General features: G+C 34.4%; 2 protein-coding genes across 6 annotated transcripts; both read left to right on the forward strand.

Annotated features, from left to right (window-relative positions):
• Positions 1–2,331: 2,331 nt before the first annotated feature.
• LOC128291535 (uncharacterized) lies at positions 2,332–4,952 on the forward strand. 4 transcript variants are annotated; one of them, XM_053026669.1, is made up of 3 exons: positions 2,332–2,570; positions 2,656–3,033; positions 4,453–4,952. In XM_053026669.1, exons 2-3 carry the CDS (start codon positions 2,676–2,678, stop codon positions 4,626–4,628), a joined length of 534 nt encoding a protein of 177 aa, XP_052882629.1. In that variant the 5' UTR covers positions 2,332–2,570; positions 2,656–2,675; the 3' UTR covers positions 4,629–4,952. The 4 variants fall into 4 exon arrangements, with proteins under 4 accessions (XP_052882629.1, XP_052882628.1, XP_052882631.1 ...); XM_053026668.1 differs by having other exon boundaries at positions 2,334–2,556; XM_053026671.1 differs by having other exon boundaries at positions 2,335–2,556; positions 2,656–2,943.
• A 2,814-nt stretch (positions 4,953–7,766) lies between these two features.
• Positions 7,767–9,330, forward strand: LOC108459164 (ankyrin repeat-containing protein At5g02620-like). Of its 2 annotated transcripts, none has more exons than XM_053026666.1 (3): positions 7,767–7,893; positions 7,993–8,769; positions 8,856–9,330. In XM_053026666.1, the coding sequence occupies exons 2-3, from the start codon at positions 8,280–8,282 to the stop codon at positions 9,077–9,079; spliced, it is 714 nt and encodes a 237-aa protein (XP_052882626.1). In that variant the 5' UTR covers positions 7,767–7,893; positions 7,993–8,279; the 3' UTR covers positions 9,080–9,330. The 2 variants fall into 2 exon arrangements, with proteins under 2 accessions (XP_052882626.1, XP_052882627.1); XM_053026667.1 differs by having other exon boundaries at positions 7,870–7,905.
• Positions 9,331–13,247: the final 3,917 nt, after the last annotated feature.

Here is a 13,247-nt window from a genome sequence, read left to right on the forward strand (position 1 = left end):
ACATAGGCGGATTGTACCACACGCCTGTCTATTAATCTTGGCCCACTCCTTGTCATCCATCTTGTCAGGTTTTTCTTCAAGGGCTATATCTAGCTCTTGCTGACATAAGACATCCAGGATCTCACATTGCCACATACCAAAATTATTGGTACCGTCAAATTTCTCTACTTCAAATTTTGCATTTGTCACAGTAGTCCTTGCTGATGATGATGCTGCTGCCATTTTTCTCCTCAATCCCAACAACTGTATACGTGAACAGTACTGTATACGTAAATAGTACCGTATACATGAATAGTGCTGTATACGTGAATAGTACTGTAAATGGTCGTATTCCCTAAGTACGAATCTGGCTCTAATACCAATTGTTGCGCGGAAGCGTGTGAAAGAGTAAAAATATTGTATTGAAAAATCACACTAAGTTTAATTCCCAGGAAAGAGAGGTAGATCACGAAGATCATTTAAATACCAAGTCTTTCCTAGCCAGAATATCCCTCTATCGTAATTTAATAGCACAATAATTCACTACAATCACATTCACAAAATATGCAAAATAAATAATAAAGAACACCAAAATTTTAATGAGGTTCAGCAAATTTTACCTACGTCCTCGGACACTACCAACTATATTTCACTCCAAAAAATTACAAGTGAAATTTACAAATAGGGAGAGAGAATAATGCCTTAAGTAGAGAATGGCAATTATGGGATGAAGAAAGTAAGAAATGGTTAGGCCTATTTATAGTTGAGGTTCAAGGATCAACTTGCAATGTCCCTATACAATTAGGGATCAAAATTACAATTATTCCATGCCAACTTTTAACCCAACTTGCCAACCAATCTTACTTTCTACTTTCGGTGCCCACCCTTTTTGACTTTTCAAACAATGGGTGGGTTCCAATAACCTTTATACAAATCCAATTAACTCATCAATTCACATATTATCAACATCTTTGGCTTCTTCAATGATTGTGACTTTGATGTTGAATTTCTTTAGAAAAGATCAAATCACACAATTTGGAATAGAACTTGTCAATTGTTTCATTATCCTCCATTTTTAGAGTTTTAAACCTTGAGCCTTTGTAATTTAGATTGCTTCACAATCTAAGTGCCTTCATGGTTAATCTCAAGGATATTTTAGATTTCTGTGCATTTGAAGATTCTTTTGAACTCTTGAAGGTTTGCTCTACAAAAATCACATAAAAATTTTAAAATTAAATAAAAATGTTTGCAATTTAACATATGAATGTAATTATTTTCATTTATAGGTAAATATAATAATTTAGTTTAATTTTGTGTTGATAAAATTAAGGATGGACATAATATGTAATGCATTGGAATATTCATAATCAAAATTGACATTATAAATAATTGAAATATATCCAAACTTAAATTAATAAAATAAATTTAAATAGCATCGGAGGATTAAACTAAAATCAGAAATAAATATAAAATTAAACAAAACATTTACGTTGTTATATAATAGTTTAAGTATAATTAAATAATATTTATAAATATCCAAAAGTCAAAGTCTTTTTAAATACTAATTAATTAATTAGGTAATGAGTGTTCCATTTTATCTCATCTTATATTATAAGATGCATATGGGATTGGCATCTGCTACTTGCCTGGAAAGGTTAAAATTAGTTGTACAATTAATTAATAAATATTTGAAACATTATTTTTCTTGAAAGGTGAACTGACTTTTAATAGGTTCATTAATTAATTACAATTTAATAATGCAACTTTGTTTTAGGGTCATTTCCTTACAATTAAGTTATTCAATAATATTTTAGTAGACTATTACTGTTTGGGTCATTTAGATTTAAAAATTTTATTTTAGTCATTTATCGACTTTTGATATTTAGTCACTCTTTCGTTAAATTATTAACAAAATGCTAATGCACTCCTTTTTATTAACATAATAATAAACTTAGCTCTTCAATGTCTCTGATTCTATTAATTTAGTCTTAATTTAAAAATAAATAAATTTAACTCTTAACTTTATACATTATATCAATTAGTCTCGATTCTTAAAATTTTAAAGATATAAAAGAATATTTAAAAGTTTTTCAGACAAAACCCATAAAAGATTATAAAATAATAAAACACATAAAATGTTTATACACAAATAAAAGCTTTGATCTAATTTATCATTTGTTTTGTTGAAAATGTAGTAAATCATTTTGGTCTTAGGATTTTCATTGTTGTAAGTGTGAAAAGAAAATGTAGGGTTTAGTCTAAATGATTCAATAATAACTAACATCATCAAAATTTAGTGTAACAATTTTCTCAGCTACCAAACACTGCCTTCGAATAAATAAACATAGGGCGGATTGACTTGACCACAAAGAGCTGTACACCCTTTTCTTCCATTCTTTTCCTTCAACTCTTCTCCTTCTTTGCAGTTTCCTTAAAACCAAATTTCACCGTAAAAAACTCCTACTTTATTGACCTGACTTCTAACACAATATATTACTATTACTAAAGTGTTTAAGTATATATAAGTGTCATTTGTAGGTGACTTGAATGGAGGATTTGCAAGCAAGTAACCAACTGGTATGGCATAATTGGTAAATTTCTGAATTTGCAGTACTTTTTTCTTGAGATTCGAATGTTTCCAGCTAATTAATTCAATTTTTGTTTGGTGTTATCCAGGAAGAAATAGATCAACAAAAATGGGACCTGAGGAGCCTGAAGAGAACATCACTTACATGGATGCTTCGTTGTATAAGGCAGCTACCATCACATTTGCAGCAGCAATAACCGTACCTGGTGGTTTGAAAAGTGAAAAAGGGTCAGAACAGGGCACTCCTTTTCTGATTGATGAGGCAGCCTTTAAAGTATTTGTTGTAACAAATGCATTGGCCTTTATTCTCTCTATTTCTGCCCTCTCTATCCACTTTGGGAACCTGGATATTCTTTTATCAAACTTCAATATTTGGGGTATTGAAACAATTTTATATCGAACTCAGTCCGTTTCTAATCTCCTTGGCCGTGCAATGATTGCGATGGTGATTGCTTTTAGCACAGGCAGTTATGTAGTTTTAAAACCTTCTCATGGACTTGCCATCGCTTCATGTTTCATTTGCCCAGCCTTTTTTGTTTGTTATTACTTACAAATAGTACAAGCTTTCTTGAAGTTGATCTAGTGATAATAAAGAGAATTTCATCACAACTTATTATTTGTGACAAATTTTATATGTGCTAGTAATTATACCACAATAGTTGTAGTGATAATAAAAAATCTCGTCACTATTACGATAAAAGTTGTGACGGTTTAAATTATACCAAAAAGTCTATGTGGTTCCAACTGTTGAGTACAAAGCAATAATAGTATCTAAATCCATAATTAGTTTCTTTCATGTAAAATTTCCTTAATAAATCCTTGATAAATTTAACTTTAAATGTTTTTTTTTGACAATTTAATTTTTATTCTTGTTTTAGTTAAATTTAGCTGTCAACCTTTAAAAAAAAGAGTCAACTTTGATAATCTATTTTCAAAATGAATTTATTTTTGTTTTTTACACTAAAATGTTAATTTTTAAACATAGTAGCCCTATCAACAAAAGTGATTTGATTTTTCTAAAAGGTTAATAGCAAAATTTAATTTAAACAATAAAAGCTAATTTGATAAAAAAATATAGACCTTAAGAATTAAATTTATCATTAATTTTTAAAGAAAATATCTTCTAAAAATCTCATTAGGTGTTTCTGGGATATCATTTTTGAAGAGGTTGATAGCCATCTCTTTTGTTCAATTTAATTTCTAATTGATTCTGAACTGTTTTAACATATTATATTATTCAATTAAATCTCTAATTATGAATTATGTTAGAGCCTATGAATTGACTTAATATGATGTTTATATATTTGCATGAATTGTGAAAAATATGTATGACTATTGTTTCAGTGTTTGTGATTGTACGTATAATATGCTTTCTGACAGTACTATTAAACCAAACACTGAATAAGTTTGCTACTAAGTTGATCTATTATAAGCATATTATTTGCTATTGTATTGAACTGTTATAAGCATATTGATTGCTACCGTATTGTTTTGTTAAAAGCATAATTAAATGCTACCATATTGATCTGTTTGAGTTTGTCATATTGCATTCCATGAGGTGAGACTATAAGTACAGAGGAAGTGTTAGCAGCTTGTTTGCACCGATTAGTGGTTTATCCACACTGTATTAGCAGTTTTTTTCTACACCAATTAGTGATTTATCCACACTGTATTAGCAGCTTTTATCTATATCGATTAGTGGTTTACCCACACTGTATTAACAACTTTAATCTACAAATGTGTTGTGCATCTACAATCTAATGACAGCTTGTATGCAAAAACTGTTTTATAAAAGAAAACCCGATGGTTTATCCACCTTTTTTAATTCTAGTGGCTTAATAATTGAGTTTTGAATTAACATGTGTTGGAAATTGGCCTGCATGCAGCATGTGAAGAAGCCAAAGTTTCAAGAAGTAGCCCAAGCCATGCATGCAGCTGTAAAGAAAAGAAAAGAGACCAAACTGTTGTACTATTACCGGGTGACGTATGCATCTTGAACCAGAAAAGTTGGCCTCCATGCAGCTCATGCAGATTCATGCACGCAAGAATTTTTTACACATAAGTTTCCCGGGTAAAATACGTGCAATAGGAGATGTTTATGCTACTGTTTCATCACAGTTTTATTTTGTTACTCTTTAACAATATTTTTGTAATATAGTTCATTTTGAATTATGTTTGGATGACAATTGATGTAACTTGATGGTCAAAGAGCTGGTTACCAGCTTTGTTTAAGCGTGCAAGTAATATCACCTAGTTCCAATGTAATAAGTGGGGTTAGGTAGTGTTTAGGTGATGAATTTGTTGATCTTTTGACCAGCCAATGATTGGTATATGTAATGGCTTTGAGCCAAAGTTTCTTTTGAATGAAATCATCAAATTTTCTTTCCATATGCTCCATCTTTCTTGGCCTTCTAAATTTTGTTCTTCATTCCTGGTAGTAGCTAAAAGCTTGAACTCCAAGCATTTTTCCTTCATACTTTATCCGGGTATAATACACTGCTGTTAAAGTCTAGATTGAAGTTCTTACTTCATCCAGTTAAAGTGTGCCAAACCCCCAACAACATGTATAATATACCTACATTACAATACAATTGGCTAATGTGGCTGGTATGGAAGAAGGGAGTCGAGAAATTGTTGAAAGGTGTTGCACATGAAAAAGTAACAGAGTTACAAGTTTCCCACATTCCCATACCAACTATCTCTGCAGAAAGCTAGGGGAAGACAAGAGATGCTCATTTAGTAGTGGCAGCACTTATAGCCACCGTCGCATTTGCAACAGGAATAACTGTACCTGGTGGTTTGAATAGTGAAAAAGGGTCAGAGTAGGGCACTCCTTTTCTAATTGATGAGGCAACTTTTAAAGCATTTGTCGTAACAAATGCATTGGCCTTTATTCTCTCTGTTTCGGTCCTCTCTATCCAATTTAGGATTCTGGATCCTCTTTTACCAAGATTAATTTTTTGGGATATTAATATAATATAATCTTATATTGAAATCAGTCTGTTTCTAATCTCCTTGGCAGTGCAATGTTTGTGATGGTGATTGCTTTTAGCAGAAGCAGTTATGTGGTTTTAAAACCCTCCCATGGACTTGCCATTGCTTCATGTTTCACCTGGCCTGGCTTTTTTGTTTGTTATTACATACAACAATCCCTAGCTTTCGTGAAGAGGTTGTTGTAGTGATGATAACAAATTTCATCACAAATATTATATTATATGTACACTAATTATACCACAATAGTTGTAATGCTAATAAAAAATTCCGTCACTATTATGATAATAGTATTGTGACAGTTTAAACTATTCCACAATTTAATCACTTTTGTAAATGTATGATTGCCACCTAATCTATTTCTCTTTGAGAAATTATGTAACAGTGACATTGTCACTATTGTAATATAACTTTTTTATTTTTGACCAAATCGTGCTCAGATCCTAGTTAATTTTTATAAAACTCATATAAACCTGATTTTACTTTGAATTTTGGTTTTCTTAAAATGATTTTTTAATGGTGGGTTTTTAGTTGGGTTATGGCTATGTTGGTTGAAGAGTTTCTTCGTGATACTATTGTGTAATGCTCCGAACAAAATTAACAATAAAGTTCAAATAAAAACACTTAAAATTTTTTGTAATGAAATGAATGGAATTCCGAATTTTGTAAGTAGATAGAATCAATTTTTACTAAAAAGTACTCATGTTGCCCGAAGGACAATAAAAAGAAGAGCTCATGAAAGCCCAATGGTAGAACAACTTCGCATGCAGCTGTAGATGGCAGGCAATTAGATATGGAAATATGTTATCAACAACTTCATTTATTTCCCCAAATATATGTGAAAGGGAATTAAATCTCCATATGAAGCCAAAGTGGATGTGGTTCCAAGTGTTGAGCACCATAGGAAGTAATCAAAATATATGTTGCACGCTTACACTGCAAGGAATTGAAGGCTGCCTTGTCCACAACACAAAGGCTTATAGCTGCTACGCACCAGCTCTTAAATTTGATTATGGCTTAATAAACAACATAGGGCAGCATTGAGTTCACCACAAAGAGCTGCACACCCCATTTTCTTCCATTCTTTTTCTTCATTTCTTCTCCTTCTTTGCAGTTTCCTTAAACCATAAAAAACTCCTACTTTATTGACCTGACCTCTAACCAGAGATTGTCGTCTTTGTTTAGTAAAAGCATAAAGTTCATAAAGCACAAAGCAATAATAGTATCCAAATACATCATTAAAATATTTCCTTTCGTTTTCTTTACAATTAAGTCATTATATAATAATAATAATATCTAAAGTAAGTTATACAAATAATCATTAAATTATTAATGTATTACTGTTTTGGTCATTCAAGATTAAAAAGTCTAATTTAATTACTAAAGTTATCAACATTTAATATTTTGGTCACTCCTTAAATCATGAATATAATATTGATATAATCTTTTTTATGGGCATAATAAAAATTTAGCCGTTTAATGTCTACAAATTCTATTACTTTGGTCAGTAACAAATCCAAGGAGATTGGTAGGGGCTCAGCCTCTAAAATGGAAAATTTCCATTTAAGACTTTTAAAATTTTAAATTTGTAATGCTAAAATTACACTCCTCTAATATAATAAAATTTAATTTAATCTTTTAAAATTATAAAGATATATGTTATTAAAATGATAAATTTTCATTTTTACTATCGTAAAAAATACAATTTAATTTTGCCCTCCTCTAAAAAATTTCTGCCTTTGCCCCTCACTTTGGTAGTTATTCTAAAAAACAAATTTAGCTCTTAACTTTTTACATTATGTTAATTTAATTTTGATTCTTAAAATTTAAAATAAAACTTAAAAAATACTTAGAAAGCCTTTTTCTATAAAGTACTTAAAAATTATAAAATGTATAAAAATATAAAAATATTTATAAATAAATCAACACTCAATTTTATCTTTAAAAATTTCTTTAAAGAAAAATATAAATAAAAACTTGATGGGATTTATCATTTGTTTTGTTGAAAATGTGGTAACTCAATTTGGTCTTAGGGATTTTCATTGTTGTTAGGGTGAAAAGAATATGTGGGGTTTAGTCTAAATGAGTCAATAATAACAAACATGATCAAAATTTAGTGTGTAACAATTTCCACAGCTACCAGACACTGTAGACCCCATTTTCTTCCATTCTTTTTCTTTAATTCTTCTCCTTCTTTGTAGTTTCCTTCAATTAAAAAAGCTCCTACCTTTTTGACCTCACTTCTAACCCAATATATCACTATTTCTAAAGTGTTCAAGTATATATAGTTGTCATTTGTAGGTGACTTAAATGGCGGATTTGCAAGCAACTAACTGGTATGGCATTTGGTAAATTTCTTAATTTGCAGTATTTTTTTTTTCTTGAGCTTGGAATGTTTCAAGCTAATTAATTCAATTTTGTTTGGTGTTATCCAGCAAGAAATAGATCAACAAAAATGGGACCTGGGGAGCCTGAAGAGAACATCACTCACGTGGATGCTTCGCTGTATCAGGCCGCAGCAAAAGGCAACATTGAAGTATTCAATAATAAGCAGGGGCTTCAACTAGAGTCGCTAAAGACCCCAACCCACAACAACGTGCTCCATGTTAACTTGGCAACCAAGGAGAATACTGTCTGGCTTTTTTACACAGTTCCCTAAATATTCAAATTATACTCCACACAATATGTATTTTTCTATCGGTATTTGAGTATTTTCATTACTATGATAAAAAGAGAAAACAGATCAGATTTTATCGAACAAATTCTCAGCAAGTGTCCGTCACTGCTACTCCAAACGAATGCTAAAGGCCAAACTCCTTTGCACGTTGCAGCAAGGTATGGACATTCTGCTATTGTGAAACTTCTAATCAAGTCTTGTGCAAAAGCTAGAGATGGAGATTTAGAGAAGCTGGAAATGGATCAAGTAACTGCAGGGAGAGAGATGCTGAGGATTACGGATCAGGAATCAAATACGGCTTTACATGTAGCAGCAGAATATGGCGATGTTGAAACGGTGGAAGGATTGTTGAAGCTTGAAGACCCTGATTTTCTGTATTCTGCAAACACAAACCAGGAGACTCCACCTTACATAGCAGCTAGAAGCGGAGACGCGGGCGTGCTGAGTATACTATTAAAGAAATCGAAATCAACAGCTCATGGTGGCCCCCACGGTAGAACAGTTTTGCATGCAGCAGCTATGGGCGAAGATGAAGGTATATTGAATTAGTTCCATATTTTTTTTGTAAAAAATAAAGAATATATTTATTGACAGTTTTTTTTTTTTTTTGCTTGGATTCAGAGGCAACAAGGATAATATTGCAGAAGGAAGGGAATTTGACAAAGGAAGGAGATGAAGATGGGCGCACCCCTCTTCATTATGCTGCACACTTAGGTTGCATTTCTGTTGTGGAAGAACTGTTAAAATGGGATGTATCAGCTGCCTATATAGGTGATACAAAGAGGGGGATGACACTGTTAGAACAAAGTCAGCAGCAACAAGTTATTTGCTCAAGAACTAAATGAAACCGAGAGCAAAATGAAAAGAACTTGAGCACAAAACATGGATGAAAAATCAGCAGCAATCTTCATTGATTGATAATGAAAAAATAAATACAAAGTTAACAAGTCAAATGACCATTGCCTAATGATTTACCTATTCCCACTAATAATCAACTAATACAATTTAAATTTTAAACTAAAGCAAGTTGATGTATCAGCCATTACATCCATTACATCAAAAATTCTACTAACTTAGATTACAAATTACGAACAAACTATAGTTGGTTACATTGGAACAAAAAGAACAAAATGGTCCTAAGCTAGTTGCTGCATTCGGTTCTGCTCCACTGCTGGTCTGCTTGCTGCATTGCTGGCCATATATTGCATTGCAAGCCAATGCTCAACACTACTCCTTGGACTGTATGCAACATATACCAATCTTGTTTCTTAAATTCTCAAACCTTGCAGTACAAAGTGGCTTAGTCAAAATATCAGCCAATTGGTCTTGTGAGCTGCAATGAGCAAGGCTAACTTCTCCTGTCTGCTCAGCCTCTCTAACAAAATGAAATTTGATTTTAAAATGCTTAGTCTTGCCATGGAAGACTAGATTTTTAGCAATAGCCACTGCTGATTGATTGTCAACCTTAATTTCAGTAGGCTCAAGTTGCTCTTCATTGAGATCATATAGCAACTTCCTAAGCCAAATGGCTTGATTTACTGCTGCTGCTGCTGCTATATATTCTGCTTCTGTAGTGGATTGAGCAACAGTCTGTTGCTTCTTTGAACACGAGCAAAACACACTCGAGCCAAGGGTGAAAAAATACCCTGATGTGCTTTTCATATCATCAATACAACCAGCCCAATCGTTGTCTGAATAACCAACCAGCTTTAGCTCCTTTTCTTTCTTAAATAACATACCAAGCCTCAAAGTTCCTTTAATATATCTCAGCACCCTGTTGGCAGCCCTAAAATGCACTACATTACAACAATGCATAAACCTTGCCAACAAACTTACAGCATGTATCAAGTCAGGTCTGGTTGCTGTCAAATAGAGCAAGCAACCTACTAAACTCCTATACTCCTTTTCATCGACCCTTATATGATCACCAATGCTTGAAAGCTTTTCTCCTTGAGCCATTGGTGTGCTTACAGGCTTGCAATTTTGCATGCTAAACTTGTCAAGTATCTTCAAGGAAAAAGCATGTTGACTAATGAAAATCCCTCGATCAGTTTGATTCACTTCCATACCAAGGAAGTAGGTCATGACCCCCAAATCAGTCATATCAAATACCTCTTGCATCTGTGCTTTAAACTCATTGACCAGAATATTCTTGCTTCCAGTCACTAGCAAGTCATCAACATAAATCGAGACAATTAGCAATGTCTCATCCTTGGATTTCTTCACATAGAGGGTTGGCTCACTCAGGCTTTTCTCAAACCCGAGCTTAGACAGGTAAGCATCTACCCTATCATACCATGCTCTAGGTGCTTGTTTCAGCCCATACAGAACCTTCTTCAGCCTATAGACCTTGTCTTCTTGTCCTTGGACTTGGAAGCCATCGGGTTGCTCTATGTAAATATCCTCCTTAAGAAAACCATTCAAGAAGGCTGACTTAACATCAAGTTGATGTATCTGCCATTTATTCTATGCAGCCAAAGCAAACAGTAGCTTGATGGTATCCAATCTTGCAACTAGGGCAAAAGTCTCCTCAAAATCAACTCCATACTACTGGCAATACCCCTTAACCACCAACCTTGCCTTGTGTTTATTCAATGAGCCATTAGCATTGAATTTTTCTATAAAGACCCATCTAACTCCAATAACCTTCTTTTCTGGTCTCTCAACCAAGTCCCAAGTCTGATTCTTTTGAATCATGTCCATTTCAGCTTTCATAACTTTCTTCCAATTCATGTCCCTAGCTGCTTCTTCATAGTTCGAAAGCTCTACAATGGCCACATTACATCTCTGATAAACATCATCAATGGACCTAGTACTTCTCACAGGAAGGTCATCAACATTGCTATTGCTAGGCTCACTTTCAATTAGCTCCAAGTTGCCTTCAGCCGAATCCTCTTCAAACTGACTTGCATTCGAACCATCCCAGTTCCAAATCTTCTTTTCATCAAATCTTATGTCTCTACTTACCAAAATCTTCCTTGTCAGACTCTATAGCCTTTCTTGTCACTGCTATAGCCCACAAAAAAATAGGGAACAAACCTCTTCTCAAGCTTGGTCCTTCTTTCTGTAGGTACAAGGACATAGCACACACATCTAAAAACTTTCAAATAAGAGACAGATGGTTTGAGTCCATACCATGCTTCAAAGGGTGTCTTATCCTTGACAGCATGTGTTGGGAGCCTATTGAGCAGGTACACCGAGCTATTGACAGCCTCTGCCCAAAATGAGTTTGGAAGCTTGCTTTGGAACAGCAAGTACCTGGCCATATCTATTACAGTCCTATTCTTCCTTTCACACACTCCATTTTGCTGAGGAGTGTACACTGTGGTTAGCTGATGATATATCCCAGCCTGTTCACATAGCATCTTGAATCTATCAGACAGATACTCAGCCCCATTATCTGTTCTTAATGTCTTGATCCTACAACCAGTTTGGTTTTCAACCATAGCTTTAAACTTTATAAAAGCTTCAAACACATCAGACTTCTGTTTCAAGAAGAAAACCCAACAGAATCTGGTCGGATCATCAATGAAAAGTACAAAGTACTTACTCCCATTTAGTGAAGGGGTCTTCATTGGGCCACAAATGTCAGAATGCACCAGCTCAAGCTTCTCTCGAGCTCTCCATGCTTGATCAACTGGAAAAGGATGTCTAGCTTGCTTGCCAAGTTGACAGACATCACAAACACCTTCAAGTGGCTCAACATTGGTCATATCCTCTGCCAAACCAAGCTTATGCAGCAAGTCAAGTGACCTGAAATTGGCATGGCCTAGCCTCTTGTGCCATAGGCTAGCATTGTCATTTTGGCTCAAATATGCCCTCTTTTCAAGCTGACTAACATCCAACATGAAACACTTGTCTGCCATAGGTACTATGACAACTTCCTGACCAAGAGAATCTTCAATAACATAGGAATCACTTTTAAAGAACAAAGAATAGCCTTTTTCAACTAGCTGACCAACATTTAGCAGGTTTTGGTCTATATCGGGTACATACAACACATCAGTAATCAGCTCGTTGCCAGAGCTTGAGCTGATCAACACATCACCCCTGCCTTTAGCTTCAATTAAGCTTCCATTGCCTTTCATCAAAAAAAAAATTAAGCTTCCATTGCCAATTCTGATCCTTGAGCTAAAACTCTTGTCAATCTCCTTAAATAGGTTCACATCAGCAGCCATGTGATGTGAGCAGCCACTATCTACAAGCCAACTGCATTTGCCTTTGCTTGTAGTCACAAGAGAAGATGCACTGAAAACATGCTCATCCTGAGCTTGTTGATCCTCAGTAGGACGTGCCTGATCTTGTTGTTGTACTGGTGCTTTGCCTTTGTTCCTACAAAGTTTCTCAACATGACCATATTGCTTGCATTTCCAGCATTAAACATCTAGTCTTCTCCAACAGTTTCTTTCTGAGCGTGTGGTTCTTTTGCAATGAGTGCATGGTGGGTAGCTCCTCTTACTTGAATCTTTTCTAAATTTGTCCTTCTTATCAAACCAAGGCTTCTTGCCTTTTTGATTTGCACTGGAGCTCTCTTTGGCCCTTGCTTGGAAGGCTCCCTCAGAGTGGTCTTCCTGTCTATTAGCCCTTCTCTGCTCCAAAGCATAGAGTGAGTTCACCAATTCTGATAAAGAAATGGTTTTGAGGTCTCTCGAGTCCTCCAATGAGGATATCTTAGACTCGAATCTCTCAGGAAGTGTGGTGATAACCTTCTCAACCACCCTACTTTCAGCAAAGTCTACACCAAACAACCTTATATTGTTCACTATGGCATTATTCTATCAGTATACTGCTTAATGGTCTCAGCATCTTTCATCTTGAGATTCTCGAAATCTCTCATCAGATTAATTAGCTGTTGTTGTCTAGTCTTCTCAGACCCCATGAATTCCTTCTTCAACCTGTCCCAAGCTTGCTTAGGTGAGTCACATGCCATAATGCGAGTGAAGATCACATCAGACACTCCATTCTGCAAGCAGGCCATGGTTTTAGGCTTCTTGACAGTCTCCTCGGCATGTT

The sequence above is a fragment of the Gossypium arboreum genome, chromosome 4 (genome assembly GCF_025698485.1).
Source record: "Gossypium arboreum isolate Shixiya-1 chromosome 4, ASM2569848v2, whole genome shotgun sequence".
Classification (NCBI taxonomy): domain Eukaryota; kingdom Viridiplantae; phylum Streptophyta; class Magnoliopsida; order Malvales; family Malvaceae; genus Gossypium; species Gossypium arboreum.

Excerpts from the sequence above, each read along its gene's own strand:
- LOC128291535 (XM_053026669.1), top strand. The coding sequence starts at position 2,676 with ATGGGACCTGAGGAGCCTGAAGAGAACATCACTTACATGGATGCTTCG. Across the intron at positions 3,034-4,452 it reads GATTGCTTTTAGCACAGGCA|CATGTGAAGAAGCCAAAGTT; the intron begins GTTATGTAGTTT and ends GCCTGCATGCAG.
- LOC108459164 (XM_053026666.1), top strand. The coding sequence starts at position 8,280 with ATGATAAAAAGAGAAAACAGATCAGATTTTATCGAACAAATTCTCAGC. Across the intron at positions 8,770-8,855 it reads AGCTATGGGCGAAGATGAAG|AGGCAACAAGGATAATATTG; the intron begins GTATATTGAATT and ends GCTTGGATTCAG.